This window comes from Mauremys reevesii, linkage group 22 (genome assembly GCF_016161935.1).
Source record: "Mauremys reevesii isolate NIE-2019 linkage group 22, ASM1616193v1, whole genome shotgun sequence".
Classification (NCBI taxonomy): Eukaryota; Metazoa; Chordata; order Testudines; family Geoemydidae; genus Mauremys; species Mauremys reevesii.
Window position 1 is genome coordinate 23,193,557 of NC_052644.1, and position 27,156 is coordinate 23,220,712.

The 27,156-nt window shown below is 53.9% G+C and overlaps 2 protein-coding genes across 7 annotated transcripts; one reads left to right on the forward strand and one right to left on the reverse strand.

The window, feature by feature from the left end:
• Positions 1 to 2,626: 2,626 nt before the first annotated feature.
• On the reverse strand, positions 2,627 to 11,531 carry TMEM191B (transmembrane protein 191B). 6 transcript variants are annotated; one of them, XM_039510445.1, is made up of 11 exons: positions 11,431 to 11,508; positions 10,278 to 10,509; positions 9,932 to 10,058; positions 9,197 to 9,247; positions 9,036 to 9,113; positions 8,283 to 8,339; positions 6,039 to 6,098; positions 5,768 to 5,832; positions 4,710 to 4,776; positions 3,766 to 3,812; positions 2,627 to 2,946 (listed from the first exon to the last, which is right to left on the reverse strand). In XM_039510445.1, the coding sequence occupies exons 2-11, from the start codon at positions 10,415 to 10,417 to the stop codon at positions 2,745 to 2,747; spliced, it is 894 nt and encodes a 297-aa protein (XP_039366379.1). In that variant the 5' UTR covers positions 10,418 to 10,509; positions 11,431 to 11,508; the 3' UTR covers positions 2,627 to 2,744. The 6 variants fall into 6 exon arrangements, with proteins under 6 accessions (XP_039366379.1, XP_039366381.1, XP_039366382.1 ...); XM_039510444.1 differs by having other exon boundaries at positions 2,661 to 2,946; positions 8,213 to 8,339; positions 10,278 to 10,517; positions 11,431 to 11,531; XM_039510443.1 differs by having other exon boundaries at positions 2,661 to 2,946; positions 8,213 to 8,339; positions 11,431 to 11,509.
• Positions 11,532 to 11,605: 74 nt separating this feature from the next.
• Positions 11,606 to 26,449, forward strand: LOC120388549. Its single transcript, XM_039510452.1, has 7 exons — positions 11,606 to 11,909; positions 13,434 to 13,685; positions 20,755 to 21,033; positions 21,524 to 21,608; positions 23,868 to 24,184; positions 25,565 to 25,630; positions 26,147 to 26,449. The coding sequence occupies exons 2-7, from the start codon at positions 13,610 to 13,612 to the stop codon at positions 26,173 to 26,175; spliced, it is 852 nt and encodes a 283-aa protein (XP_039366386.1). The 5' UTR covers positions 11,606 to 11,909; positions 13,434 to 13,609; the 3' UTR covers positions 26,176 to 26,449.
• The last annotated feature ends 707 nt before the right edge of the window (positions 26,450 to 27,156 follow it).

The window sequence follows — 27,156 nt, forward strand, 5'->3', positions numbered from 1 at the left end:
GGTACAACCCCTCTACGTAGAAAGGTGCTGCCCCTCACCTTGTACATGCTGGTTTGAACAAAACAACTCTATCCATCATATTCCCCTTTTGGCCCGGTCATTGGGATGGCTCAGCCTGTTCCTTGTTATTTGTGTGGCGTGTACGAGTATGTGAATGTTCTGATATCTGGTGCCCAGAACCTTTTAGGTCCGTATCTTCTTGCAGCATCAGCCCTTTCCTTGCCAGCTCCTGTGAGCAGGGCCTGCCTCTGGCTCACAGCTTCACTTTGCTTTATGTCAGCAAAGTCTTGACCATCACTTTAGTTCAGGCCTCATATCGGGCCTCTGATACCAAGGTTTATATCTTAGGGCCTCCTCTTACTACAGACAGGGTGGGACAGACGCAGCTACAATACTGCAGACAAGACTCGGGAAAGACAGGGTGGGACTAACCCGGCTCCAACAGCAATCGGCAAAGCTGGACAAGGTGAGACTGACGTAGCTCCGACACCACATACAACAATTGGCAAAGATAGATGGGGGGGGACAGACGTGGCTACAACAACGCCGCAAAGTACCATGTGACAATGCCGTGTCAGTCACTAGATAAGCCTGGTTCAGATCGGTTTGGCGGTGCCTTTTTCTCTGGCTCAGTATCACTTGAATCTCGGCTCTTCGATGAGGACGAGGGCAAAGAGCAGGTGCCGAAGCTCTGGCTGGGACAAGAAACCCAACAGCACAAAGCCAGAAGATGCCAGAGACGTTCCTGCTGCTCCCCATGTGGCGTCTGGGGTCTGTGGGGGAGGAGAGGGTGAGAGCATCGAACAGAGCCCTGGCAACGAGCTGGAGAAGGGGCCTTATTGTTATGTAGGGCGTTGGAGACAGCACCTCTGGGATACGGCATCTATAGGCGCACCCGCCGATCCCTCCCTCCACCCATGTAGAATCTGGTGCATTGATCTCCCTACCCATCCATCCTTCCATCCGCCCATTCACCCGTCCATCCATCCGTCCACCCACCTACCCATCTATCCATCCATCCTTTCATCCTCCATCCATCCATCTCCCCATCCATCCTTCCATCCATCCACTCACCCATCCATCCATCCTCCATCCATCCATCTCCCCATCCATCCTTCCACCCACCCACCCATCCATCCATCTATCCATCCATCCTTTCATCCTCCATCCATCCATCTCCCCATCCATCCTCCATCCATCCATTTATCCTTTCATCCTCCATCCACTCATCCATCCATCCATCCTTCCACCGACACATTCATCCATCCATCCATCTCCCCATCCATCCTTCCATCCACCCACTCATCCATCCATCCTTCCCCCCACACATCCATCCATCTACCTATCCATCCAACCACCCACTCATCCTTCCACCCACTCACTCATCCTTCCACCCACCCACCCATCTATCCATCCATCCTTTCATCCTCCATCCATCCATCTCCCCATCCATCCTTCCATCCACCCACTCACCCATCCATCCATCCTCCATCCATCCATCCATCCATCCATCCTTTCATCCTCCATCCACTCATCCATCCATCCATTCTTCCACCGACACATCCATCCATCCATCCATCCATCCATCCATCCTTTCATCCTCCATCCATCCATCTCCCCATCCATCCTTCCATCCGCCCACTCACCCATCCATCCATCCTCCATCCATCCATCTCCCCATCCATCCTTCCATCCATCCACTCACCCATCCATCCATCCTCCATCCATCCATCCATCCATCCATCCATCCTTTCATCCTCCATCCACTCATCCATCCATCCATTCTTCCACTGACACATCCATCCATCCATCCATCCATCCATCCTTTCATCCTCCATCCATCCATCTACCCATCCATCCTTCCATCCACCCACTCACCCATCCATCCATCCATCCTTCCACCCACCCACCCATCTATCCATCCTTCCTTTCATCCACCCACCCACCCACTCACCCATCCATCCATCCATCCATCCTTCCACTCACCCATCCTTCCATCCTCCATTCATCCATCTATCCTTTCATCCTCCATCTACTCATCTATCCATCCATCCTTCCATCCGCCCACTCACCCATCTATCCATCCATCCACCCATCCTCCATCTATCCATCTACCTATCCATCCATCCACCCACTCATTCTTCCACCCACACATCCATCCATCCACCTATCCCTCCCCTCTATCCATCCGTCCACCCATCCATCCATCCATCCATCCTTCCATCCATCCCTCCTTCCACCCACCCAACCATCCTTCCTACCACCTGGTGCCACCAGGGGATGGAGTCAGGACATGCCTGGTAAGTAAGAGCTGCAGCCTTCCCCCACAACTGGGTCTCTTGCCCCTGCTGGGCCCAGGGCACTTACCAGGTACTGGGGAGTTGATGTATCTCCAGATGGGGGAGAGACTCCGAGACGCCTGCTCATGTGCCTCAGTTTCCCCTGCCTCCCCATAGCCTGGAGCAGGAGAGCTGCCCCCTGAGAGACAGGGCTGGGGTTCACAACAGCCTGTGCCTGGGAAGCACTAGATTGTTCACCGAAGCCTGTGGGGTAGGATCAGCCCCACAGGAGAAGGGGTGGGATGCAGTGACCTCACCGAGATGTGGGAGGCACAGTAGAGAACACATGGCAGTTAAATAGTTTAATCACCCAGGGGCATCTACTGGGTTTTCCTCCAGATGCACATGCACCCCCCCCCCCACACTAATAGCCCGCGGCACCACAGCCAGCCGTGGCCAGGGAGCTCAGAAGGGCAGGAGCCCCTGGCTGTGCAGGGTGAGGTGGCCACCCAGGCCAGAAGCCAGCTGGTCATAGCTGTGCTCCGAAAGCACCAGCGGCAGCGTGCGGTAGATGAACTCCCCGTCGAAGAAGTATGTGTAGAGGACGGCCGTGGCCACGAGGGAGCCGGCGAGGAGCTGCAGCCAGATGTAGAGGGAGGCCAGCGTCCTGCGGGGAAAGAGAGATCAGAGCGACTGCGGAACTCCCCACCACTGGATCTCAATGGGGCTCCAGACAGGAACTGGATGTTGATGTGATGTTCCTGGGTTTTAAGGCCACAAGGGGCCATTTGGATCTCACCACGTATCCCTGGCTGGAGATCCCACCCGCACCCGCAGCTAGTTCTTTACCCAGCCCCAGGATGTGTGGTCAAGCTGCAGCGTCGCTTTCAGACCGACACACCTGATGGGATGGAAACCTCGGCCCAGAACCCCAGCGGGTGTCAATCTCTGGAGTCAGCGGCGTGACACCGAAGAGCCGGAGCTGGGGATCCGGCTCCAGAGCCGTGGAGGGTATCAAAACCCTCCTGACGCAGGGCAGGAGCCGACCTCAAACCAATGGGGGTGAGGCAGCATGGGCCCCGATGGGCGGGTTATTCCAGCACCGCCCACTAGGGGGTGTGTGGCACCTCTGTTGGAGACGCGATACCAGGCTAGATGGGCTGATTCCTTTTAGCCATATCCCTGTGGACTTGCTGATTAACGTCTGCCAATGGGGAAAAAGCCCTGGCATAATTCCAGCAGGGAATAAATAATCAACAATTAGGGAAATGACTGCACCAGTAATAAACCAAGAAATAATAACTGAGCCACAGCTGGGACCTGCCCTGAATCGACTGGAGAAAGAAAGAAAGAAAGAAAGAAAGAAAGAAAGAAAGAAAGAAAGAAAGAAAGAAAGAAGTGATGCAGTCCGGCCACTGTATTGTGCATTAACTGATGGCAAGAACCCAGGTGTCCTGACCCCCCGAGATGCGAACACTGCGCTCACCACAGCCAGTAGGTGATGCCGCGTCTCTTCGCCACCAGTCGATTCTCCTGCAGAATAGCCCCCAGTGGGAAGTTTTATTAGCGTTTGTATTGCAGCAGGGCCTGGACCCCCGTGGAAATCCGGGCCCCCCATTGCATGCTGGGCGCTGCAGAGAAATTGACCAAGATCGACGCCCCATTGCGCCAGGTGCTGCCCAGACCCTGACCGGGATCAGGCCCCCCCATCGGGCCAGGCGCTGCCCAGACCCTGACCGGGATCAGGCCCCCCCATCGCGCCAGGCGCTGCCCAGACCCTGACTGAGATCAGGGCCCCCCATCGCGCCAGGCGCTGCCCAGACCCCGACCCAGATCAGGGCCCCCCATCGGGCCGGACTCTGCCCAGACCCTGACCGAGATCAAGGCCCCCCATCGGGCCAGGCGCTGCCCAGACCCTGACCGGGATCAGGCCCCCCCATCGGGCCGGACTCTGCCCAGACCCCGACCGAAATCAGGGCCCCCCATCGGGCTAGGCGCTGCCCAGACCCTGACCGGGATCAGGGCCCCCCATCGCGCCAGGCACTGCCCAGACCCTGACCCAGATCAGGGCCCCCCGTCATGCTGGGCACTACCCAGACCCAGAATGAGAGACAGTCCCTGCCCCTAAAAGCTCACTGTCTAAACAGACAAGACCAACGGAAGGTTTTTCTCTCTCCATTCACACAGATGAGACCCACGTTCCCAGCCTGGCCCAGGATGATCTGTGACGTCGCTGGGCACAGCTGGGAATTGGCAGCCGGACCCATATTCAGGAACCACCAGGCTCCCGATTCCTCCCCGGGCTGATCCTGGGCTCTCCTCCCCCGGGAACGTGGGGCTTCATTGTGGGGCAGACTCTCTGCCAGCATCACAGCCTGGCTCTCACTGCCAAGCCCGGCTCCCCGGCGTTTTAGGGGCCCCGTTCCTTACCAGCTTGGCTTCCACTATCTCGCACAGCAACGACCCGGAGAGCTCCTCGCCCTGTTCTAGCTTCTGGCTGTGAAAAGCAAGAGGGAGACGTTGGAGGTCCGTGGCGTCGGGTTCCCACTCGGATCTGGGCTTCAGAAGAGGCGAACGGATCGGGCTCAGTTGGAAATGAATTCCTCAAAGATCGGTGGGCAAAGACGAACACGGACGGGTCGGTGACGTGGTCCCCAATCCGCCTGACAGCTACACTGCTGGGCTCCCAGTTAGACACTTACTCCAACGGCAGGATGGGTTCTCCCGTCTCTAGCTAAACCCACCTCCGCGAGAGGGTAAGCTCGGCTTAACTACGTCTCTCGAGACAAGATCAGATCTTTTTATTGGACCACCCCTGAACGACCCAGCTGGGGCATCCCCACTTTGAGCGGGAGCCTATCCCGAAGATTGGAGTCACTCCCAGAAAAGACTCTTTATATTTCGTCCTTGGGCCAAAGATGATTCCTTCACCATAACGAATCTATGGGTAGCTTTCATTTTTGGGTATCTCAGCTCCCCTGCTCAACCAGCCGAAGGTCTCCAGGACTAAGTCCTTCTTCTAGAAAACGCATCGGACAATGAGTCATTCCTAATAAGCTAAAAACCTCTCTCAACGGGTCACTAGCTCATTAATCGTCATAGACATTTGCGATAGCCAGGATCCTTCGTCAAACACACGGGGGCTCTTACTGGACATCTGGCCTGGGTCAACGGGGTCAGGTGAAAATAGGATACATATTCCATCATTTGGCCACATTTCAGCCAAGTCCAGTGTTCTCAAAGTGCCAGAGCCCAAAACTAGAATTAGGGATGCCAAACACTTGGGTTTGTGCACAAAGGATCATGGGGCATTTGGGATATTGACTCCAATGGAACAACATCCCATTGACCCAGGCTGGGATCTGCCCCATTGACTCCAACGAAGCCACTTCCCATTGACCCCAGTTGGGGGTCTGGCCCCATTGACTCCGAGAGAGCTATGGCCAATGGACCCTACCTGGGGGTCTGGCCCCCACCCTTTGACTTACAGCGCATTCTGCTGCTCCGAATCCTCCAGCTCTTCTTTCAGTTGGTTTATTTTGCTCTGAAGGACCTTAAAATAAAAGGTCAGGAAGTAAGAGTGCGACTGTGTCTCCTGCCCCACACTACGGCAGCCCCCTGGACGGTCCCAGCCGGCATAATTGTCATAGGGCCCCTGCAATCAGAGCTCCCACCCCCCATGTGCACCGCCCGGGGTACCGTGCATCGAACTGGGCTGTTCCAGAGCGTTACGGTTTGTACGGCAATAAAATCCAATACCTCCTGGATCTCCCGTTGCTCCCGAATCGTCTCCGTCAGCTCGGAGGAGTGGAGCTTTTCCTGAAAAAGAAGCCCAGGCAAATGTTTGGGGGTAGCCTGGTGACCAACACAAAACAAGCTGGCATCAGGGGAGTGGCAAAGTAATGATATGCCATGGAGAACAATACTGCATGGAGGAACAATAACCTGTGGAGAACAATACCCCATGGAGAACAATACACCGTGGAGAACAATGACCCATGGAGGAACGATACCCTATGGAGAACAATACCCCATAAAGGACAATATTCCATGGAGAACAATATCCCACAGAGGAACAATACTCCATGGAGAACAATACACCGTGGAGAACAATGACCCATGGAGGAACGATACCCCATGGAGAACAATGACCCATGGAGAACAATACCCTGTGGAGAATGACTCATGGAGGAATGATACCCTATGGAGAACAATACCCCATAAAGGACAATACCCCATGGAGAACAATACCCTGTGGAGAACAATGACCCATGGAGGAACAATACCACTTTCAGGAACAATATCCCATGGAGGAATGTTACCCCATGGAGAACAATACCCCATGGAGGACTGATACTCTATGGAGAACAGCAAAGAATCCTGTGGCACCTTATAGACTAACAGACGTTTTGTAGCATGAGCTTTCGTGGGTGAATACCCACTTCTTCGGATGCACCCACGAAAGCTCATGCTACAAAACGTCTGTTAGTCTATAAGGTGCCACAGGATTCTTTGCTGCTTTTACAGAACCAGACTAACATGGCTACCCCTCTGATACTTGACTCTATGGAGAACAATACCCTGTGGAGGAGCGTTACCCCATGTAGGAACAATACCCCATAGAGAACAATGACCCATGGAGGAATGATACCACATGGAGGAACGATACCCCATGAAGAACAATATCCCGCGAAGGAACGATATCCCATAGAGAACGCTACTTGCCCCAACACTCTTCAACGTCTATGTAAGTGATGTGCCTGAAACGATAGGGCAGAAGTTTGCATATGCCAATGATTTGACTCACGCAACCGAGGCCTGTAGCACTCAGGACCGTGAAGGGACCCTTCCATCTGATCTTCAGCTCATGGAGGAGCACTTCCATAAATGGGGCCAAGATCAAATCCAAGCACATCGGGAGTCTCTACTTTCCACCTTGAGAACAGAACCGCATGAAACACTCTGACTGTCAAGTTTTGGGGTGAAACAGGGCGTTATGACCCAATGCCAACCTATTATGGGGTCGTTTTTGACCGCGTGCTCGCCCCGTCCATGACCACCTCAAGAAAGTAGCCTCCAAAGCAAAGACTTGCGTCAACATTACCCAAAAGGTAGAAGGAACAACGTCTGGGTCAACAGCCCCAGTGCTATGCACATCGGCCTTGACCCTGGTGTACGCAGCTGGATAGATGTGGACACGGAGTTGTCCTCCCCAACTTACGGATGAGCAGCTGAATCAGACCATGCCAATTATCACAGGAACTTTAAAATCGATGCCTCTACTGTGGCTTTCTGTATTAGCAACAAAATAACACGCCAAAGACTACCCAGAACGTCCCATCTGGTAGGTTATAGACAACATAAACCAACCACGCCTGAAATGGCAAAAGCCACACATGACCGCACATGACCGCCACACGTTTCTGGCTCCAGCTAGGGAATGGTGAAACATCTGGACCTCATCCCCCCGTTCCAAGCAAGCACATTATCACTGACCCGACAAGCTGCCCTCCCGGTTTCGACCCGCCATGCAGCTTTTGTGCCACTGCGTCCGAATAAACCAGGGGTTCTCAAACTGGGGGACCCCCTCAGGGGGTGGTGAGGTTATTACATGGGGGGGGTCGCAAGCTGTCAGCCTCCACCTCAAACCCGCTTTGCCGCCAGCATTTATAATGGTGTCAAATATATAAACAAGTGTTTTTAATGTAGAAGGGGGGTTGTATTCAGAGGCTTGCTACGTGAAAGGGGTCCCCAGTGCAATAGTTTGAGAACCACGGGAATAAACCATGGAAGACCCGGCTGCTTGATGCGCAAGTGGAAAAACCAAAGGCGTGTCAGACCCGGAGCACCCACGGCGTCGGCGCCTGGGCTTCGTACCCGTTCCTCAGAGACAAAAGGCAAACTGACGCCTCAGCCAGCGAACAGACAATCACCTGGGCAAAGCGGCCGTTCTTGGGCAGGAGGAGAAATGTGAGCGAGAAATGTACATCTTGGCCTGTTTACCTTGGCCAGCTCCTTCCCCTGCGCGTCTCTCTCTTCCTTGACTCGCTGCAGATCCGCCTAGTGACAGGGCGAGCGCTTTAAGAGAGGCAGGGCCCAGGGGGCAGGGCGGCTGGGGGGGCTGTCACACACGTTCTCGCCTCGCCCTGCCCCAATTAATTACGCAGAACATGGGCATCTCCTGCTGGGTCAGCCCCACCTCCCCACCCAAACCCACACCTGGGGCCCCGCGCCTGGCAAACACCCATCCCTGTGGGGGACGTCTTTCCTGCCGTGGGAGCAATCTCAGGGCAGTGACGGTGCATGGCGGGGGTCCGGTCAGTAACAGCCAGCGGCGTGGGGTTTGTATGTGGAAGGGGGAAGCTCTGGGGTGCACTGAACACCAGCCTGGATAGAGAGAGCCGGGCAGGGTTGGCACGGTGTATAACAGCTGTGCCTAGAGGAGCCCGATCCCGCTCAGGGCCCCACCGTGCCGGGCGCCGCCCAGACCCCGACCCAGATCAGGGCCCCGTCACGCCAGGCGCTGCCCAGACACAAAGTGAATGAAATTTCCTGGGCCAAAGAACGTGTGAGGGGAAACCGAGGCACCGAGCGGAGCAGTGAGTTGCCCCAGGTCACACAGCAGGGCTGGGGAAGAGCTGAGACCAGAACCCAGGCCTCCGGCGTCCCGGTCTGGAGCTCCCACGCTGAGAGGTCGCCCCGGGGACTCCCGCTTTGAGTGGCTCCGGGGGAACGGAGACGCTGGGGGCCGCTCACCTTTAGCTGCTTCACGGCTTGCTGCACCTCCAAGAGCTGCTGGTGGCCTCGGAAGTTCCCCTTGGTCAGGGTGAGATTCTGCAGGTGAAAACAGGCGGCGCTGTGAGAGCGAACGGGCCAATGGCCCCCGCCCCGGCGGAGCGCACCCGCCACGGCCCTACCTCTGTCGTCAGCTCCTGGATGGTGTCCCGCATCTCCTGCTTCTCCTCCTCCTGCGGGGACAGACTCAAGTGGCCACCTTCCTAAGGGCTGGCAACCGGACCCCTGAGGCCCCGCCCCCTGCCCCGCCTCTTTCCCCAAGGCCCCGCCTTTTCCCCTGAGGCTCCACCCCTGCTCCGCCTCTCCCCCCGAGACCAAGCCCCTTCTCCGCCTTCCCCCGCAGCCCGTGGTAACCAGACTTTTATACCAGACTTTCCAGTTGAAAACCAGGCATCTAGCAACCCGAAATAGTACCCGGACACCGAAGCCAAAAACCGGATTGTCCAGGTAAAACCCGGACAGGTAGCAACCCTCGGATAAACAGAGCGGTCAGACACTTCTCGTTTTCCCACAACCCAGTTTGCCATCATAGGATGAGCTGAACCAGGCCTACCAGCAGCTGTGTCACAGAGGGGGAAACTGAGGCACAGAGTGACTCACCGACAGTCACACAGCGTCTGGGATAGAGCAGGGGGACCAAAAATGGCTCTGCCCAGCGCCACGCTATCTCCCAACCGTCATGCCATCGGGAAAACTCAGCGTGGCTGAAGCTGGTGGCAGTAGTGGGATTCCAGCAAGGAGCTCAGATGGGAGGCTGGCACGCTGGGCTAGATGGGGTGGGGACAGGCCCTGGGGGAAGCAGGGTAAAAGAAGCCAACCAGGGTAGGAGCTTCGAATTGGCCTCCCCGTCTCCTTACCAAACTCTCCCGCTGGCGTTTCAGGAGCTTTAATTCCTGCTGGACGTACAGCAGGCTGGATTTGGTGGCGTCCAGCTCCTCCCAAGCCCCATCTGTCTCCTCCGCGGCGACTGTGGCTCTCCGCAGCCTGACGACCCCGAAAGAAGGAGAAAAGAGTTCGGGCACAAACTGGGCGTGATCCAGAGATGCCCCAGACCCGACGGGACATTCTCACCCCACATCCTGTATCATACGGGCCAGAGAATTCCTAGGTGGGAGAAACACATCCCATCCCGCCCGCAATGGAGGATCCACCACGACCCTGGGTCAGTTGTCCTACTGGTTAATTACCCACCTCCCTGCTCACCTGCCCACCTCCTCCTGCACCTCCGTTCGCTCCTGCTCCAGCTGGGCGTAGTCGGCCTCCAGCTGCAGCAGGGCTTCCACCAGCTCCTTGTTCTCTCCCCTCTGCCGTTCCAGCGCCAGTTTCAGGTCGTCCGTGTCCATGGTGCCCTGGTGGTGACAAACCACAATGGGGCGGGCTAAGGCGGGCGAGCGCGGGGCTGACGGGCCGTGGGGCAGAGGGATCCCAGAAGAAGCCGGGAGACTGAAAGGAAACACCTGGTTACACGTAAAATAACATCGTAACACGCTTTCTAGAGCTGGGATTTCCAGGTCCCCATAGCGTTTCGCTCGCCCTAAAGACCTTTTCCCCCCATTGTTTTACAATCTGCTGACCCGTTCATGAGACCCGCGCCCCGGTACACTTGTCTCCTGGGCGAAGGATGGCGGGTACACGCCCGGATCTCTACATCTATTCACCTGCACTCGGGACCGGGAACCCCGCACCCTGCTGGGTTTGAATTCCAGACAGTATCATAGTGTCACCCCATAAGTCCATGGTGCGCCCCACCATGAAATGCTGCCTGCGGTTCCGGGACGGGGAAAAGTTCAGAGAAGGACAACGAAGGACTTGGAATGGCTGTCGTAGGAGCAGAGAGTAAACAGTCAGGAACTAGGAAAGACGGACTACGCGGGGGGTCAGATACAGGGCTCTAAAATCATGACGGGTGCAGAGAAAGGGAACAGGGAAACATTGTTTCCCCCCGTTGCATCATGCAAACAGCCGGGGTCGCCCGCTGAAATGAATAGGTGGCAGGTTTAAAGCAAACAGAAGGACGTACTTTGTTCATGCAGCATCCAGTTAACCTGTGGAACTCACTGCCAGGGGAATGTCACGAGGGCCAAAGGCGTAACTGGGTTCAGAGCAGAACTGGGTACGTTCCTGGAGGCCAGGTCCAGCAATGGCTATTGGAAGCAACCCTCATGCTTAGTGGGGGGACCCTAAATCTCTGATGGCCAGGGGGTGGAAGATGGGGGGATATCTCCAGAATGTCCCTGTTCTGCGCACTCCCCCTGAAACTCTTGTAGAGGCCACTGTCAGAGCCAGGATACTGGGCGAGATGGCCCATTGCTCTGCCCTACTACAGCCGCTCTTCTGACACTGAAAATTCACTCACCTTCCCAGGCAGGTCGCACTCCTCCACCAGCCTCTGGGCCTGCCGGGTGGCTCCCCGTCTCAGAGCTCTATGAGGTCATGCTGCCGCCCCTCCCCAGGAGCTGCCCAGGGCTTTATGAGGTCACTGCCTGGAAACTTTCTGTCATGTCTGCCTCAGTTTCCCTCTGTAACTTTGCATAGCTACCAAGGTTTAAATGCTGCTCCTGGGGCAGAGCAGGGGCTGTGGGGTGGGCTGCGTCGCCAAACGGTCTGGGGAGGAATGACCTGGCTGAAAGACCTGGCTGAAATGGGCCCGTATCAGCCAAGGGGGTCGCAAAGACAGCGGGACGCCCAAGGAGCGGGCAACTGACCCTGATCCATGGGGATCTCCGGCAGACGGGCCGCGTGAACCCAGCGGGGGTCGGACAACGGTCCGGGATATGACGGCTACCTGGGGCAAGAGCCGGCCTTTGGCGAGACTCAGACACTCACCGGGGCCAGGTGACAGAGGGATGTTTTCTTTCTGCAGCACGGCTCAAGGGAGACCGGCCTGTGCTTTTAATCTTCCTTCCTCTCTGCTCCGAGAGAGAGATGCTGTGTACCGGGGGGCCCACCAAACCCCACTCTGTTTGCACAAGGCGGCCGGGTGGCCCTGCAAATCCCAGTGGAGGTTCGTTGGGCCCTGAGGAGGGGACAGTTCTCGGCCCAGGAGTGTGCCCCCAAAATCAATAGACAGCAGGGTTTAAAACATACATGCCCTTTTCCCCATAACACACAGTTAACCTGTGGAACTCACTGCCACGGGAGTTGTGAGGGTCGAAAGCATAACTGGGTTCAGAACAGAACTGGGTACATTCCTGGAGGATAGGTCTGTCAATGGCTATTAGCCAAGATGGTCAGGGAAGCAACCCCATGCTCGGGGGGACCCTAAATCTCTGACGGCCAGAAGCCGGGGGTGGAAGATGAGGGGAATGTCTCCAAAATTGCCCTGTTCTGTGCACTTCTCCTGATGCCGCGTAGCCCCGAATCCTTCACCAAGGAGGCAAATCAACAGCAGGCCTGGCTCATGGCAGAGGAATAATTAAGTCCTGGTTCGAGAAGGTGTGTTACGGTTTTAGGAACGTAAGAACAGCCATACTGAGTCCAATTAGCCCCGTAGCTTGTCTCCGACACTGGCTGGGTCCAGATGCTTCAGAGGGAATGAACAGAACAGGCCAATTATCGAGTGATCCATCATCCGTCAACTCCTTTTGGCACCTGGAGATTTAGGGACACCTGTCACATGGGGTTGCATCCCTCACCATCTTGGCTAATATTGATGGACTCCCCCTCCAGGGACTTCTCCTGTTCAGTTTTGAACCCAGTTCTACTTTTGGCCTTCACAACATCCCCTGGCAAGGAGTTCCACAGGTCGACGGTGCGCTGTGTGTAGAAATACGTCCTTCTGTTTGTTTTAAACCTGTTGCCTGTTAATTTCATCAGGCAACCCCTGGTCCGTATGTTATGTGAAGGGGTAAATAACATTTCCCTAGTCACTTCTGCCACACCATTCGTGGTTTTATACCCTCCGTCACGTCCCCCCGCTTTGTCGTCTCTTTTCCAAGCTAAAAGGTCCCAGTCTTTTTAATCTCTCCTTATATGGCAGCTGTTCCCCCCGCCCCCCATTTTCGTTGCCCTTCTCTGCACCTTTCCCAGTTCTAATAAAGCTTGTTTGAGCTGGCGGGCGCCCGGCACTGCCTGCAGGAGTCAAGGGGTGGGCGCACCGTAGACTTTACACAGCATCATGATGATATTTTCCATCTTGCAGTTTTGTTTTTCTAAACCACCACCTGTCCCTGCGATTACCCTGCGCTGTCACTTGAATGCCTGCCCCCCGCCCCGCTAAGTAAACTCACGTGTGATTTCACTATAAACCTATCTCAGTGCTGCGTGTTAAGCAGTGTGGGGATCAGAGGGGGGAACCGGTAAACGGGACGGGACTATCTCTTTGGGAGCTGCCGATTTGGGAATTTTGTGGTGGTTCAGTGGACCGGACGCTCCAGAGGGGCTACTCGAAGGGCTGATCACCAACCTGCAGCATGACAGCAGGGCCTGCGGGGGACTCGGAAGACAATTCTTGCATTGCCTGTGGCTGGGGAAATTGGGGAACTGACCCCCTGAAAGCATAGCCAAGGCTAAGGGCAGGTGGAGGCCTCACCAGGATGCATCACAGTGGACAAGTTTGCTGCCCCGGCTGTTTACATGGAACTGGCTGGATTCCCCTTGGGACCCTCCACGGTAATGTTGTTCTGTAACTAATAATTGTTCTGTCTCCAGTGCAATTGCCCCGTCCCCCAGTGACATCTCCTCCCCACGCTACTCATTTAGTTGTCATCAGTTTTGTTTTTAGCCTCCGCCACCACGGAGACGTCCGTGACCGCCGGCTGCCTCTAGGCGTTTCGCGCCCGGGGCCGAATTCCTCCCAGAGCATGTTGGTGCCACGCCGGCTGAGCCCTCTGGATTTGCCCAATCCCCTCTGCACCCCACTTGGAAGTTGAAACTTTGCTTCGCGATCTGGGCAAAGACTTTTTAACGACGCCCAGCGGGAGCCATTAAAATTACCCTCCACTCGTTCGCTCGTCAGCAAAGTGTCCTTCCGAATTGATACGCCGCTGCAAATTGCAGCTCCGTATTGTTAGCCTAATCAAAGCCGATCAAGTGGCCATCCAGGTGCCTAGATACCAAGGTGAGGACACCTGAGACACCCCTAAAACGAATAGGTTGGGGGCAGGGGTGTGCAAAGGTGTCCGCGGTGCTAAAGACACTGTCTCTGATGCTGCCCGGCTCTGGGCGATGCTCATCTCTGTAGCAGAGCAGGCACTGCAGTGTGATGCTGGGACCTTTGCTGACATGAGATGAATTGTCCGGCCTCAGGCCAGTTCACGGGGGGCGGGGGCCCCAAAAGGGGTCTATGAGAAAAAAAGAAGACTGGGTCTAATGGGAATCAAAACATCCCACTCTTGTGATGAAGTTAGGTGCCAAGCTCCCTTAGGCTCCTGTCTACACTGCAACATAAGCCACAGACGCAGGGCTTGGGGGTCATTTGTAATCCAGGGTTAGGAACAGTTGGACCCTGGCACCCCAGCGTCCACACGGCAGGACAGGGGGCCAAGCCCAACCACCCACACTGCAGACATCCCAGTGTTCTCCCAAAAATGCAGCTGCTCGTGGTGCAGGGTGGGAAAACTCAACAGGCCAGAGGGATCACGGGGTACTTTTAGCAGACTCCCGGAGCGTGCGTCCACACTGCAAAGCAACAGGCCTTGAATCCTGGCTCCTGTTTTGACTCAGCTGGGACCCTCCATCCCCATGGGAGCCTGGGTTGGAGCAATTTGTGTGTAGACGGAAGAGAGGGTTAGGGCCGCGCTGGAGTTTGAACGCGGGGCTTACGTTGCAGTGTAGACGTAACCTTGGGGAATTCCAGCCCAAAGCAAGTGCACAATTAATGCTGAAAAAGTACACTGATAAAGTTTGTGGATGATACCAAGCTGGGAGGGGTTGAAAGTGCTTTGGAGGAGAGGATTAAAATCCGAAATGATTTGGACAAACTGGAGAAATGGTCTGAAGTCAATAGGATGAAATTCAATAAGGACAAATGCAAAGTGCTCCACTTAGGAAGGAACAATCAGTCGCACACACACTATGGGAAATGACTGCCTAGGAAGGGGCACTGCAGAAAAGGATCTAGGGGTCATAGTGGATCACAAGCTAAATATGAGTCAACAGTGTGACGCCGTTGCAAAAAAAGCGACCATCCTTCTGGGATGTATCAGCAGGAATGTTGCTAGCAAGATGCGAGGAGTAATTCTTCCGCTCTACTCTGCGCTGGTTAGGCCTCAGCTGGAGTATTGTGTCCAGTTCTGGGTGCCACGTTTCAGGAAGGATGTGGACAAAGTGAAGAAAGTCCAGAGACGAGCAACAAAAATGACGAAAAGTCTAGAAAACATGAGCTATGAGGGAAGATTGAAAAAACTGGGTTTGTTTAGTCTGGAGAAGAGAAGACTGAGAGGGGACATGATCATGGTTTTCAAGTACATAAAAGGTTGTTACAAGGAGGGAGAAAAAATGTTCTTCTTAACGCCTGAGGATAAGACAAGAAGCAATGGGCTTAAACTGCAGCAAGGGAGGTTTAGGTTGGACATTAGGAAAAACTTCCTAACTGTCAGGGTGGTGAAGCACTGGAATAAATTGCCTGGGGTGGTTGTGGAATCTCCATCATTGGAGATTTTTAAGAGCAGGTTGGACAAACCCCTGGCAGGGATGGTCTAGAAGATAATACTTAATCTGACCTTGAGTGCAGGGGACTGGACTAGACGACCTCTCGAGGTCCCTTCCAGTCCTACGATTCTATGATTGACAGCTGTTGGTGAGAGGCCGGGAGACATAATCAGCCACCCATCCCAAAACTCTGTCCCCTCCATGGACACCGCCACCAATTCAAACCACGCCACAACAAATCAAACATGCAAGCCCACAATGGAATCAGCTGTCTGGCCAGTTGGCGAGAAAGGACCTGGGGGTTAGAACAATGCAGCTGTGAACAAGGCGAATCTCATTCCGGGGTGTACAAATGGGAGGGTCGCATGCGAAGCCGCAGGAGGGTGTCATCCCAAGCCGGGGAGGAGGGCTCCAGACCTGAGTGCCCCACGCTTCAGGAAAGATGGAGGCGAATTGGAACGAGCCCAGCAGAGAGAGCACTGTTAGGTATAAATAAGTAAGGAATGTTGGTATTGTTTAATGTGTTCAATTAACTGTTTTAATAACGTATTTACGAGGTAATGTTATGGGAATCACTGGTTTTAATGAAATCCAACATGGAGTATATCAGGGATAGGCAACTTATGGCACACATGCCGAAGGCGACATGCGAGCTGATTTTCAGTGGCACTCACACTGCCCGGGTCCTGGCCACCGGTCCGGGGGGCTCTGCATTTTAATTTAATTTTAAACAAAGCTTCTTAAACATTTTTAAAACCTTATTTACTTTACCTACAACAATAGCTTAGTTATATATTATAGACTTATAGAAAGAGACCTTCTAAAAAGGTTAAAATGTATGACTGGCACGCGAAACCGTAAATCAGAGTGAATAAATGAAAACTCGGCGCAGCACTTCTGAAAGGTTGCCGACCCCTGGAGTATATGAACAGTGACCCTTGGACTCCATCTTTGTTCGCTGACTTGTTTACAGTTAAGACACTGGATCCCCCTGGCTCAAATCGGCCAGAACCAGATTTTCCCGCCAAAGCCAGCCCCCAACATTCCGTTCCCTCAGGACTCCCCCCGCCATAGGGACTATATAAGACCTTGCCCGGCGCCGGCGCGGGACTGTCCGTTCCAGCGGCAGTGCGTGTGCGGGCGGCTCTCCCCACCGCTCCAGAGCCAGTGAGAAGAACATCGCCCATTCCGTAGCGAGACCGAGGGAGGAGAGGCCTGCCATCGCCATCCCCACCCCAGCCAATCCACCTTCCCTGTGAAGGGTCCTGCTGCATCCCAGAGGGTCTCCCCGCCCGCGACGGAGTCCATCCGTCGTCGGGACTCCCCAGCGGTCTTCCTCGAAGGCTCCCAGTCAGCCGGAGACTAGACGGTCCTGGGCCTCGCATCCATATATTGTGCCCACGGCGCCTAGAAAGAATAGGGAAAGGTTTCTGTCTTGGGGTGAAAAGAACGAGGAGTACTTGTCGTTCTTTTTGCTGATACAGACTAACACGGCTACCTGCACTGGGGCAGCGTTTGTTGTTTTCTTGAACACCAAGGGAGGTTTTGTGGCCTGAGGTTCAAGCTCCGAAACCAGTCACTGATTCACTGTTTTGTTTAGGCTCGTGTTTCTCCCCCTATTTCACCCTGTTTCTGTACCTTTCCCCTTAATACGCTTACCTCGGTTTGTCCCATATTACCTGGTCTTCTCTTTATCTTCACTGTTCCGCACAGGGAGGGAAGGACGCGTCTATTGTCAGCTAATCTAACCGGTGATGGACACGGAAGAGAGTCGAGTCTGCCCTTCTGAGAAAAGGGGTTTTCCTTTTCTATTCCTCCCATCACCATTTCCAGAGTTTTCCCTTTCGAAGAGTTACCTTATTCCCCTTGAAGTAACAGTACTAAGAACAATCAAAGGTTCAGCAAAACGGTACCGTACGGCCGCTGTTCTTTACTCACTTACGCTAATTTATTGGGCCGCAAGGTCTTGCACTGCTGCTAATGGCGTACCTGTTGGGGGCACCAATTTTAGTGGGCCGTATTGTGGGAGGTTTCGTCACACGCATGATCTTGAGTTCAAGATTCAGCTTGAGTTCCTGGCAACACCAGGAGAGTTGGTGACCCTGCTTATGCTATTCTCCCAGGCCCGCTGGGTTTCCGATGATCTTTAGCTTCTGATCGCTGTACAGGCTACACGTTAAAGGCTGAATCTGCCCCGTAACAACGGAGGAGCCCGAGAGACAATGGCACGCCCAGCGCTGATCGACTGAGATCTACCATTGGGCGACTGACCAGCGGGCGTGGGAGAACCCAGCAGGGCTCCGCAGGAAGATGAATGGGTCGAAGGGGGGCCTACGTGGCTTTTGGAGTGACTTAGCAGCTGTCAGGCCTGGGACTGACAAAGATTCGGGGGCCGAGTGGCAAAAATGGCCCTCGGGGCAGCATGGAAGGCTGGCCTGGCCTGACGGGCCTGCGTCTTGACCTTGATTTCTGACTCTGTTCACCTAAGGACTCCCCAGGCCGTGTGCCAGGGAACAAATAAACCCTGGTCTGGTTGGAAAAGGCAGCTGGGTGTCCCTGCACATCCCAGCTGGGGTGACTGGGTCAGGTCCCTGAAGAAGCTGCACGTCTCTGACCGGGCGTCTGGCTAGACAAGTGCTGGACTGACTCCAGGAGGCTGTGCTCACCGTGAAGGCTGAGAAGTGCAAGGTGGGGATGGCCGAAGTACTTACCTGGGCCACCGGGTGGGGAGCGCCTGCCTAAAGCCAGAACCAGCCAAGGTGGAGGTGATCAGAGACTGTCCCGCTCCCCAAACCAAAAAGCAGGTCCAGGCCTTTATTGGGCTGGCGGGGTATTATCGAAGAGTTGTGCCCCACTTTAGCTCCATAGCTGCCCCCGTCACTGAGCTATGCAAGGAGGGGATGGTCTGGACCGGGCAGTGCCAGAGGGTCTCCGGGCATTGAAGGAGGCTCTGGTCAGTGGCCCAGTTCTGGCAAACCCAGACTTTGACAAGCCCTTTATGGTGTTCACCGATGCTCAGACACGGGACTGGGGGCGGTGTTGATGCAGGAGGATGAAAAGGGGGAGAGACACCCCATCGTGTACCTGAGCAAGAAGTTGTTTCCCCGGGAGCAGAACTACGCGGCCATGGAGAAGGAATGCCTGGCCATGGTGTGGGCCCTTTAGAAACTCCAGCCATAGCTCTTTGGGCGACACGTCACCGTGTACACCCACCACTCCCCCCTGACCTGGCTACACCAGATGAAAGGCGCCAGTGCCAAGCTCCTGAGGTGGAGCCTGCTCCTGGAGGATTACGATATGGAGGAGGTCCATGTGTAGAGGACTGTCAACCTGATAGCAGATGCGTTGTCCCGGAGAGGGGTCCCTGAACTTCCCCAGGTCACTGGTTCGAGTGACCTCCCTCAGTTCAATCTCCAAAGGGGGAGAGATGTGACCAAGTAGGGAGTGGGGAGGATTGACCTGGGGATGTTGCGGGGGAGTTTTACTGGTACTGTCTGCACTGGTGCTGGGAATCAGGGGGTGACTTCGCTTGAGGGATGATACCTGAGCATGTAACCTGGGGAAAGTGAACAAAGGCTGGAGGAGGAGCCGGGGTGTGTGGCTGGGGGAGATGGCTGGAGGGTGTTTCAGTCTGGAGCTGGCTGGGGTCTGGGCTCTCTGTCCCCCAAGATTGGCGTGACTGAGGGGGTCCTGTTGTCTGGACCTACAGGATCTGTTTGGGACTGTGTTCCTGTCATCTAATAAATCTTCTGTGTTACCGGCCGGCTGAGAGTCATGGTGAATTGCAGGAAGTGAGGGGTGCAGGGCCCTGACTCCCCCACACTCCATGACACCCCCTGTCACACCCCTCCTGCACCCTAACCCCCTGCCCAGAGCCCCTTCCTGCACACCGCACACCCTCCCACACCCCACACCCACCTCCCACACCCCAACCCCCTGCCCCAGCCCTACATTCATGGCCCTGCGTGCAATTTCCCCACCCACATGTGCCTCTCGGGACAAAAAGTTTGCCCACCCCTGATCTAGATCAATGAAGTGAGGCCAGCCCCTGCCCGTGAGTCCGTCAGCTCCCTCTATGTCCGGCTGTCTCGCTCCGGCCCGGCTGGCTCCAGGAGTGGAACAGACAGTCGTGCTGCAGCAGGCAGGGGAATGGTGACCAAAGGCCAAAGTCCCCTCCATTTGCTGCTGCACCACAGCCTGTCGGGGCCTTTTACAGGAAATCAGCTGCTGCATCCACCCTGCACCTTCTCCCTGATTGCACACACCCCTCCTGGGTCAGGGAGAGGCTTAACCTTTGTAAGCTGCTTCTGTTTCATTCTGCATCATCCCTTCAACCACCTGAGGCCTCACAGGCATCAGAGAAGGGTCCAGCAAAGCCACTTAATACCTAAAACAAGACGGGGCGGATTTCCCACGGTGAATTCCACGACAGACGTCCCCCAGGGGCCTCCAGCACGTAGCTACGAGCTCGCCACTGACTCCCTTCTCTACGTGACGGTAAAACTCGCCGAGTGCAATAGGACAGGGGGACGGTGGTACACGGGGGCCAGGAAGCTGGCACCGCCGCTCAGCGGTGGCCTGGGGGAACGCCAGGATGGAGGTGGTCAGCCTAGGTGGCTGCCCCAGGACTGCCAGGGGTATGGCTGGGAGCGCTGTGTGAGCGTGAGACAGGAGTCAGCTGGAGGTGGTTTAGGAGGGTTGCCAGATTTTTGGGGTACTGTGTGGGGCAGGAAGGGGGTGAGTATGTGTTTGGGGGGATAGAGGAGGTGTATGGGGATAGATAGATAGATAGATAGATAGATAGATAGATAGATAGATAGATACCCCATCATATCTTGGTCAACGCTAGTGTCAGCTCCAAGCCTTTTGTTCTCATTTTGCCTTTGTCTGTGAGATTAAAGAGACCCTGGATCTCAAAAAATCTCCTCCCTGTCTGGATACTGATAGACCAGGATCAGGTCATCATAGGTCTGACCTGGGGTGGGGGTGGATGGATTCTGGGCTAGATGGGCCCAGGGGTTTCATCTTACGTGATTGGGGACACTCCCACTTTATCCTCCACTTGATGTTCTTCCTCTCCGTTCCTCAGGAGTTAATTATCTCTGCAGCATGTCGGTCAAACTCATCCTGATTGAAATCTTGGAAGAGCTGAGTGAGGATCAGTTCAAAACATTCAAATGGTATCTGGAGAATGGAGATGATGGCAAGAGAATAAGCCATCGCTATTTGGAAAGAGCCAGCCGGCAAGAGACCATTGACCAGATGGTGAGCAGCTTTGGAAGCGCCGGTGCCTGGGAAAAAGCCAGGGAGACCCTGGAAGCCGTACCTAGGAAAGATCTCGCTGGCAAGCTCATGAAGAAAGTGCCAGGTAAAGGGAATGGAGCAGCGGGAGGAGCAGAACAGGGGCAGGAATCTCATTAGCGAGAGATTTCGAGAGCCCAGTGGACACGCACCTTTGGGGCCTCCACAGCATTTCCCCCCCACCCCCAGATCTGTCCTAATGTCCCAGGCCAGACCCAAACCCAGAAGCCACCTGACAGCTGGGGGCACCAGTCAGCCACGTATCTATGGACATCGGGGATGCTTTGGCTTCAGGCTGAGCCACGGGGAGCTGGTCAAGGTGACTAAAGCTTTCGGGGTCTGTGGCCTCATGGACACCTGCCAGCTGTTCCCAACCCTTATTCCTGTCCATAGCTGCCACCCCCAAAGACCTAGGGTCTAACGCCTGCCCCCCCTCGCCTTCATGGGCTCTGCCGGATGAACCATCCCTGCGTGACCAGCCCAGCGAGCCCCTGGGTTCATCTTTGGGACGCCTGTTGCGAAAATGATTTTAAGACTAATTATTTATTTATTTAAAGTAGCGAAACAAGCTGAAGAGAGAAAAAAGGAGCCCACAGCGGAGATGCTAAAGAAGACAACAGAGGAGGAACGCACAAAAGAAACGTAAAACAGGGTGTGGTTGCAGGAGGGCTGATCATTGTAGGAACGCACATTGGAAAAAATAACCCCAACTACGCATACAATACGATGGGGGCTAATTTAGCTACGACGAGTCAGGAAAGAGATCGTGGAGTCATCGTGGACAGTTCTCTGAAGACGTCCACGCAGTGTGCAGAGGCGGGCAAAAAAGCAAACAGGATGTTAAAGGAATCATTTAAAAAGAGAGAGAGAATAAGACGGAGAATATCTTATTGCCCTTATAGAAATCCATGGAACGCCCACATCTTGAATACTGTGTACAGCTGTGGTCGCCTCATCTCCAAAAAGATCTACTAGAAAAGGTTCAGAAAAGGTTCAGAGAAGGGCAACTAAAATGATTAGGAGTTTGGAATGGGTCCCATAGGAGGATAGATTAGAGGCTGGGACTTTTCAGCTTGGAAAAGAGGAGACTAAGGGGGGGATATGATAGAGGTCTATAAAATCGTGAGTGATGTGGAGAAAGTGAATAAGGAAAAGTTATTTACTTGTTCCCATAATATAAGAACTAGCGGCCACGAAAAGAAATTAATGGGCAGCAGGTTTAAAACAAATCAAAGGAAGCTCTTCTTCACACAGCCACAGTCAACCTGTGGAACTCTCTGCCTGAGGAGGTTGTGAAGGCCGGGACTATATCAGGGTTTAAAAGGGAACTAGATAAATTCACGTTAATGGCTAGTAGCCAGGCTGGGTAAGGAATGGTGTCCCTGGCCTCTGTTTATCAGAGGGTGGAGGTGGATGGCAGGAGAGAGATCACTTGATCATTGCCTGTTAGGTTCACTCCCTGTGGGGCACCTGGCATTGGCCGCTGTTGGTAGACAGGACACTGGGCTGGATGGACCTTTGGTCTGACCCAGTACGGCCGTTCTTATGTTCTTATGGCAGTTGTTACGTCAGAAATGCTTCCTCTTAGAGCATTAGGAGCAGGAGGACTAGGACATTTGTGTGACAAATTTTGAGATGTGTGAACTTCCCTTTGATTTGCAATGAGGCCTCTCTCTCTCTCTCTATCTCTGTGTTCCTCTCGCTGTCTCTCTCTGTTTCTCTCTCTGTGTGTTTCTATTGTGTCTATGAGGTGGCCGCTCTGCTCAGCTCTGAGGCCCTTGCTCAGGAACACCATATGCCGCATGCTTTGAAAACTGAAGTGGAGGCGTCTCCACTGAGCTGAGCTGTGAGCCAGACCAGGTGTCCGCCTCACCCAGTCTCTGACCATTTTCAGGATCAGAGGCCACTCTCAGGTGAAAGTAAAATCTCCCCCTTTCCCTCAACTTAAATTAAACCAAGGCAGCTGCCTTGAAGCCAAAAGAAGTGTCCACGTGATTTCTTTAAGCCAGTGCAAGTTTTAGCACTCTCTGTGCGGCTCCCTCCTGACTGTGTCTTTGTCTCTTCAGCGTCACGCTTACTTCCAGGCCGTCTTCTGAGAGTCCCACATTTTCTCTGCTAAGTTGCCTCTTTTTTCTTCCAGTCCCTTCTTAACACCCACTTCTTTCCCGACACCCCTCTCCCATGCTGGCAGTCACCCTCGGTAATGCTACCTTTTTTTGTGTGCCTCTGTGATGATCTCATTGAGATTGTCAGCTCCTTGTGGCTAGATCTGTCTTGTGTCTCTACATCGCTGGGTACATTTGTGGGGCATCGTAAACGTTAAATCATTGACAGAAGCTGAATGTTGGGTTAAAGTTACACCAGGACCAAAGTCTTGGCAACCAGGATAAACCGTGGAGAAATGAAAGCAGCACAGGTGGGTCGGGATCGCAAAGGCGTCAGGTCAGATGTATTCATCTTTGAGCACAGTTCTATTTTTGGCCTTTGCAACATCCCCTGGGTGACTGTGCCTCACGTGAAGACGTGTTTCCTCTTGTCTGTCTGAAACCTGCTGCCCGTTAATCTCCTCAGGTGAAATACGGCGTGAAGGGCTCCACAGTCTCTGCGTTACGAACCTTTCCAGGAAACGGACACACTTCCACAGCCCTCGTTTTTGCCTGCCAGAAACCCGGCTTGGTTTATATTCAGATCCTCACAAATCGGAGCACTGGGCGTGGCTGTTGGTTGGCCTCACAGATAAAGTTAGGAGCAGAAAACCTGGGCGGGTGCTGTTGAAAAAGGACAGTTGGAAAGTCCTCTTTGAACGTGTTCCAGCGCAGACAGTTGTATTTTATGTCGGTAAAGTCGTGACGGACACCAAAGGTCTCAGTTTCTTTTCCCCTCTGTCCTCTTTCTCCCCAGAATGACCAATAGCATTTCAAAAATGAAGGGGGCTCTTGTCCGACAGGCCCTTACTGCCAGCCTCGAGACACTGCGAAAAGATCAATTTGAAAAGTTCAAAGATGTGCTGTGCACGACACCCCTGAAGGAGCTTGTGCAGGAAGGAGATTCTTTCCTTGACGCACCCAATACATTCCAGAGGGACGCCAGCCTAGAAAACCTTGTCGAGGATTTGATAGGCAAATTTGGCCGGACTTACGCATTGAGAGCAACTGCGACGGTGATGGAAAAAATAGGGAGAAGGGACCTTGCTAAAGAACTCCAGGGAGAATTACAAGGTAAATGCAGCCACGGAGGAGAACAGGAGGGGAAGGGGGTGTTGGATTTGAAAGAGGTGGGTTGCATGCTGAGGCTATCGGCTGCTCTGCAAATCAGCAGCGATGGCAAACAGATCCAGGGGACAAATTGCCGACCCCGGGTCCCCGATGCACCCAAATGTGCCGCTGGATCCACCCAGGGAGGCTGAAAGTTTCCTGAGAACGGGCTGGCTTGTGCCATTAGCGATCGAATCGCACATAACACTAGACGCGATTTCTCACAGTGTCTGACACTTCGGCTTCCAGGCTCAGGGGAAGCAGGAAAATCAGGGGAAATAAGTCAACTTAGTTTCTGTGAACCTCAGAAACATTTCTGCTTGGGATCCGAGCGGGCTGGGAAAGGTACCTGGGTTCAGAAAAGAACTAGATACGTGCCCAGGAGACAGGTCCATCAATGGCTGTTAGCCAAGATGGGCAGCGAGACACCCCCATGCTGTGGGTGTCCCTAAATCTCTGGCTGCCAGATGCTTGGACTGGATGATAGGCTGGATCCCTCGATAATCGCCCTGTGCTGTTCATTCCCTCTGGGGCACCTGGCATTGGCCATTGTCGGCAGACAGGATCCTGAGCTAGACAGACCTTTGGTCTGACCCAATCTGGCCGTTCTTCTGACTCGTGGGTTCTATCCCCAGCTCTGGGAGGGGAGGGAAGTGGGGTCTAGTGGTCAGAGCTTTTGTATGGTGTTTCTGTGTGGCTCTTCTCCAGCTGCCACACACCAGAGGTGGCTGCATGTCAGTGCTGGGCAAGCCATGGTGACAAGATCCCAACAGAGCGTTCGCACAGGCTGATTTTTAGCAACAAGGCTGTGTCGGCTCAGCCTTGTCGCTAAAAGCTGAGTAGTGTAGACAAGCCCTTTGAATGGAGAAGCAGCAAAGAATCCTGTGGCACCTTATAGACTAACAGACGTTTTGCAGCATGAGCTTTCGTGGGTGAATACCCACTTCTTCGGATGCATCTGACTAACGTCTGTTAGTCTATAAGGTGCCACAGGATTCTTTGCTGCTTCTACAGAACCAGACTAACACGGCTACCCCTCTGATACTTGAATGGAGAAGTTATTTTCCATCTGGATTTGGCCCTGGTGCGGCCAGGATCCTGTGTCCCGTTCTGGTGGCCACCATTCAAGTAGGACATCGATCGATCGGGGGGCAGAGAAGAGCCATGAGGATGATTAAAGGGTTAGAAACCGGCCGGAGAGCGAGAGACGCCCGCAGCTCCAGCTGTTGAGCTGAACAAAGAGACCAAGAAATGAGACCCAGGTCCCTTCCTGCTTCATGTCAGAGCCTTGACAACGGAGCAGCCATCTGTGGTGTGGCCTGATTCAAATCTTATTTATTCCAGCCCTGCAAGTGACCTCTCATGGACTGAGACGAAAACCGAAAGCTGGAGAACAGAGCCAGAGGACAGGTAGGAGAAGGTGTAACACTTGTAGGCGCTGGAGCTGTAGGAGGAATATTCTCAGCACTGGTAGCAGCCCCCAGAGCCCCGCTGGCTTTTCCAGTTCCAGTCGCAGTAACAGCAGGCGTAGCGATAGCGTGGGGAATAAAATGCCTTCTCAGCTGCCAGGGCAGCCGCTGTAGGTAAGGGCTTGGCTACGCTTGCAGATGTCGAGCGCTGTGAGTTAAACCCGCCGTCAGAGAGCGCAGCAGGGAAAGCGCTGCAGTCTCTCCGCATGAGGGCCCCTCATCATGCCAGGCGCTGCCCAGACACCCATTATTTTTACTGAAATAAAAGTTTTTTCAAGGAAACAAACTGAATTTAAAAAAACTTCACTGCAAATACGTTTATGCCCATCACAGGACAGGGGAACCGTCTGGATGGGCCTGAAAACTGTTTCTTTCCATTCGAAAGTTTTCACACAGCGTCTTCTTTGCGGGCACCAATTTTGTCCCGACGGTAACTGGAGACTTTGTGTTTCTCTAGACGAAGATTCCTATTGCCGCCTTATCTAAGATTTTCCCTGCGCTTCATCCTGTCACCGGCTTCCTTCGAAGAGATCCCGGCGTTGGAAAGACACAGCGGCAAGGGCTGATCCGAGCCCTCTAGCGAATTAAATAAAACAGCAATTGCTTCCCACACCTGCCTGTGAGCAATTCATACTCGTTAGAGTTGCGCCTTCTCGTGTTGTGCCTGGGGTCGGAACCCCCGAAGACGGCAGGAATGTTTCAAAGAAAAAAAATGGTTGGTCAGCTAAAACCAGCTCCCTTTTTAATACGGAAATTTGTAGCACACCCATGTTAGCTTCCGAAGCTTATATTAAAAAAAAAATGATCTTTTGTTTTTGAAGTAAGAAAGTTTTAAGTGACTTGGGTTTGGGGTTTTTCCCAATTTTGAACAACAGTTTTGAAAGAATACGAGGCTGTAATTACACTGACCCAACCAGTCCATCAGCACAGGGTCTCTCCCTTCAAACACAGCAACAAGGCTGATAACAATTGCATTGACCTGTCTTATTAGAGAGACAAGGCGGCGGGGGCGGGGCAGGTAATGTCTTTTGTTGGACCAACTTCTGTTGGTGAGAGAGAGAAGCTTTCGAGTTGACACAGAGCTAGATAGATAAATATGGGGTATATGGATGGGTGAATAGGTGTTTATGAGGATAGATAGATAGATTCAGGTGTGTGGGAGGGACAGCTGGATGGAGGAATGCAGAGCTGGGTGGAGGAGTGGGGGGCATGGATGGGTGTGTATGGCGGTGCCAGGGGGATGTTGGGAGCAAGAGATGGGGGTAGGGATGGACGGATGGAGAGGTGTGTACCGGAATGGATGGGTGCATATGGAGATGCCGGGGAGATGCTGGGAGCGATGGATGGGGGATGGGGATGGACGGATGGAGAGGTGTGTACTGGGATGGATGGGTGCGTATGGAGATGGATGGGGGATGCTGGGAGCGAGGGATGGGGGGTGGGGATGGACGGATGGAGAGGTGTGTA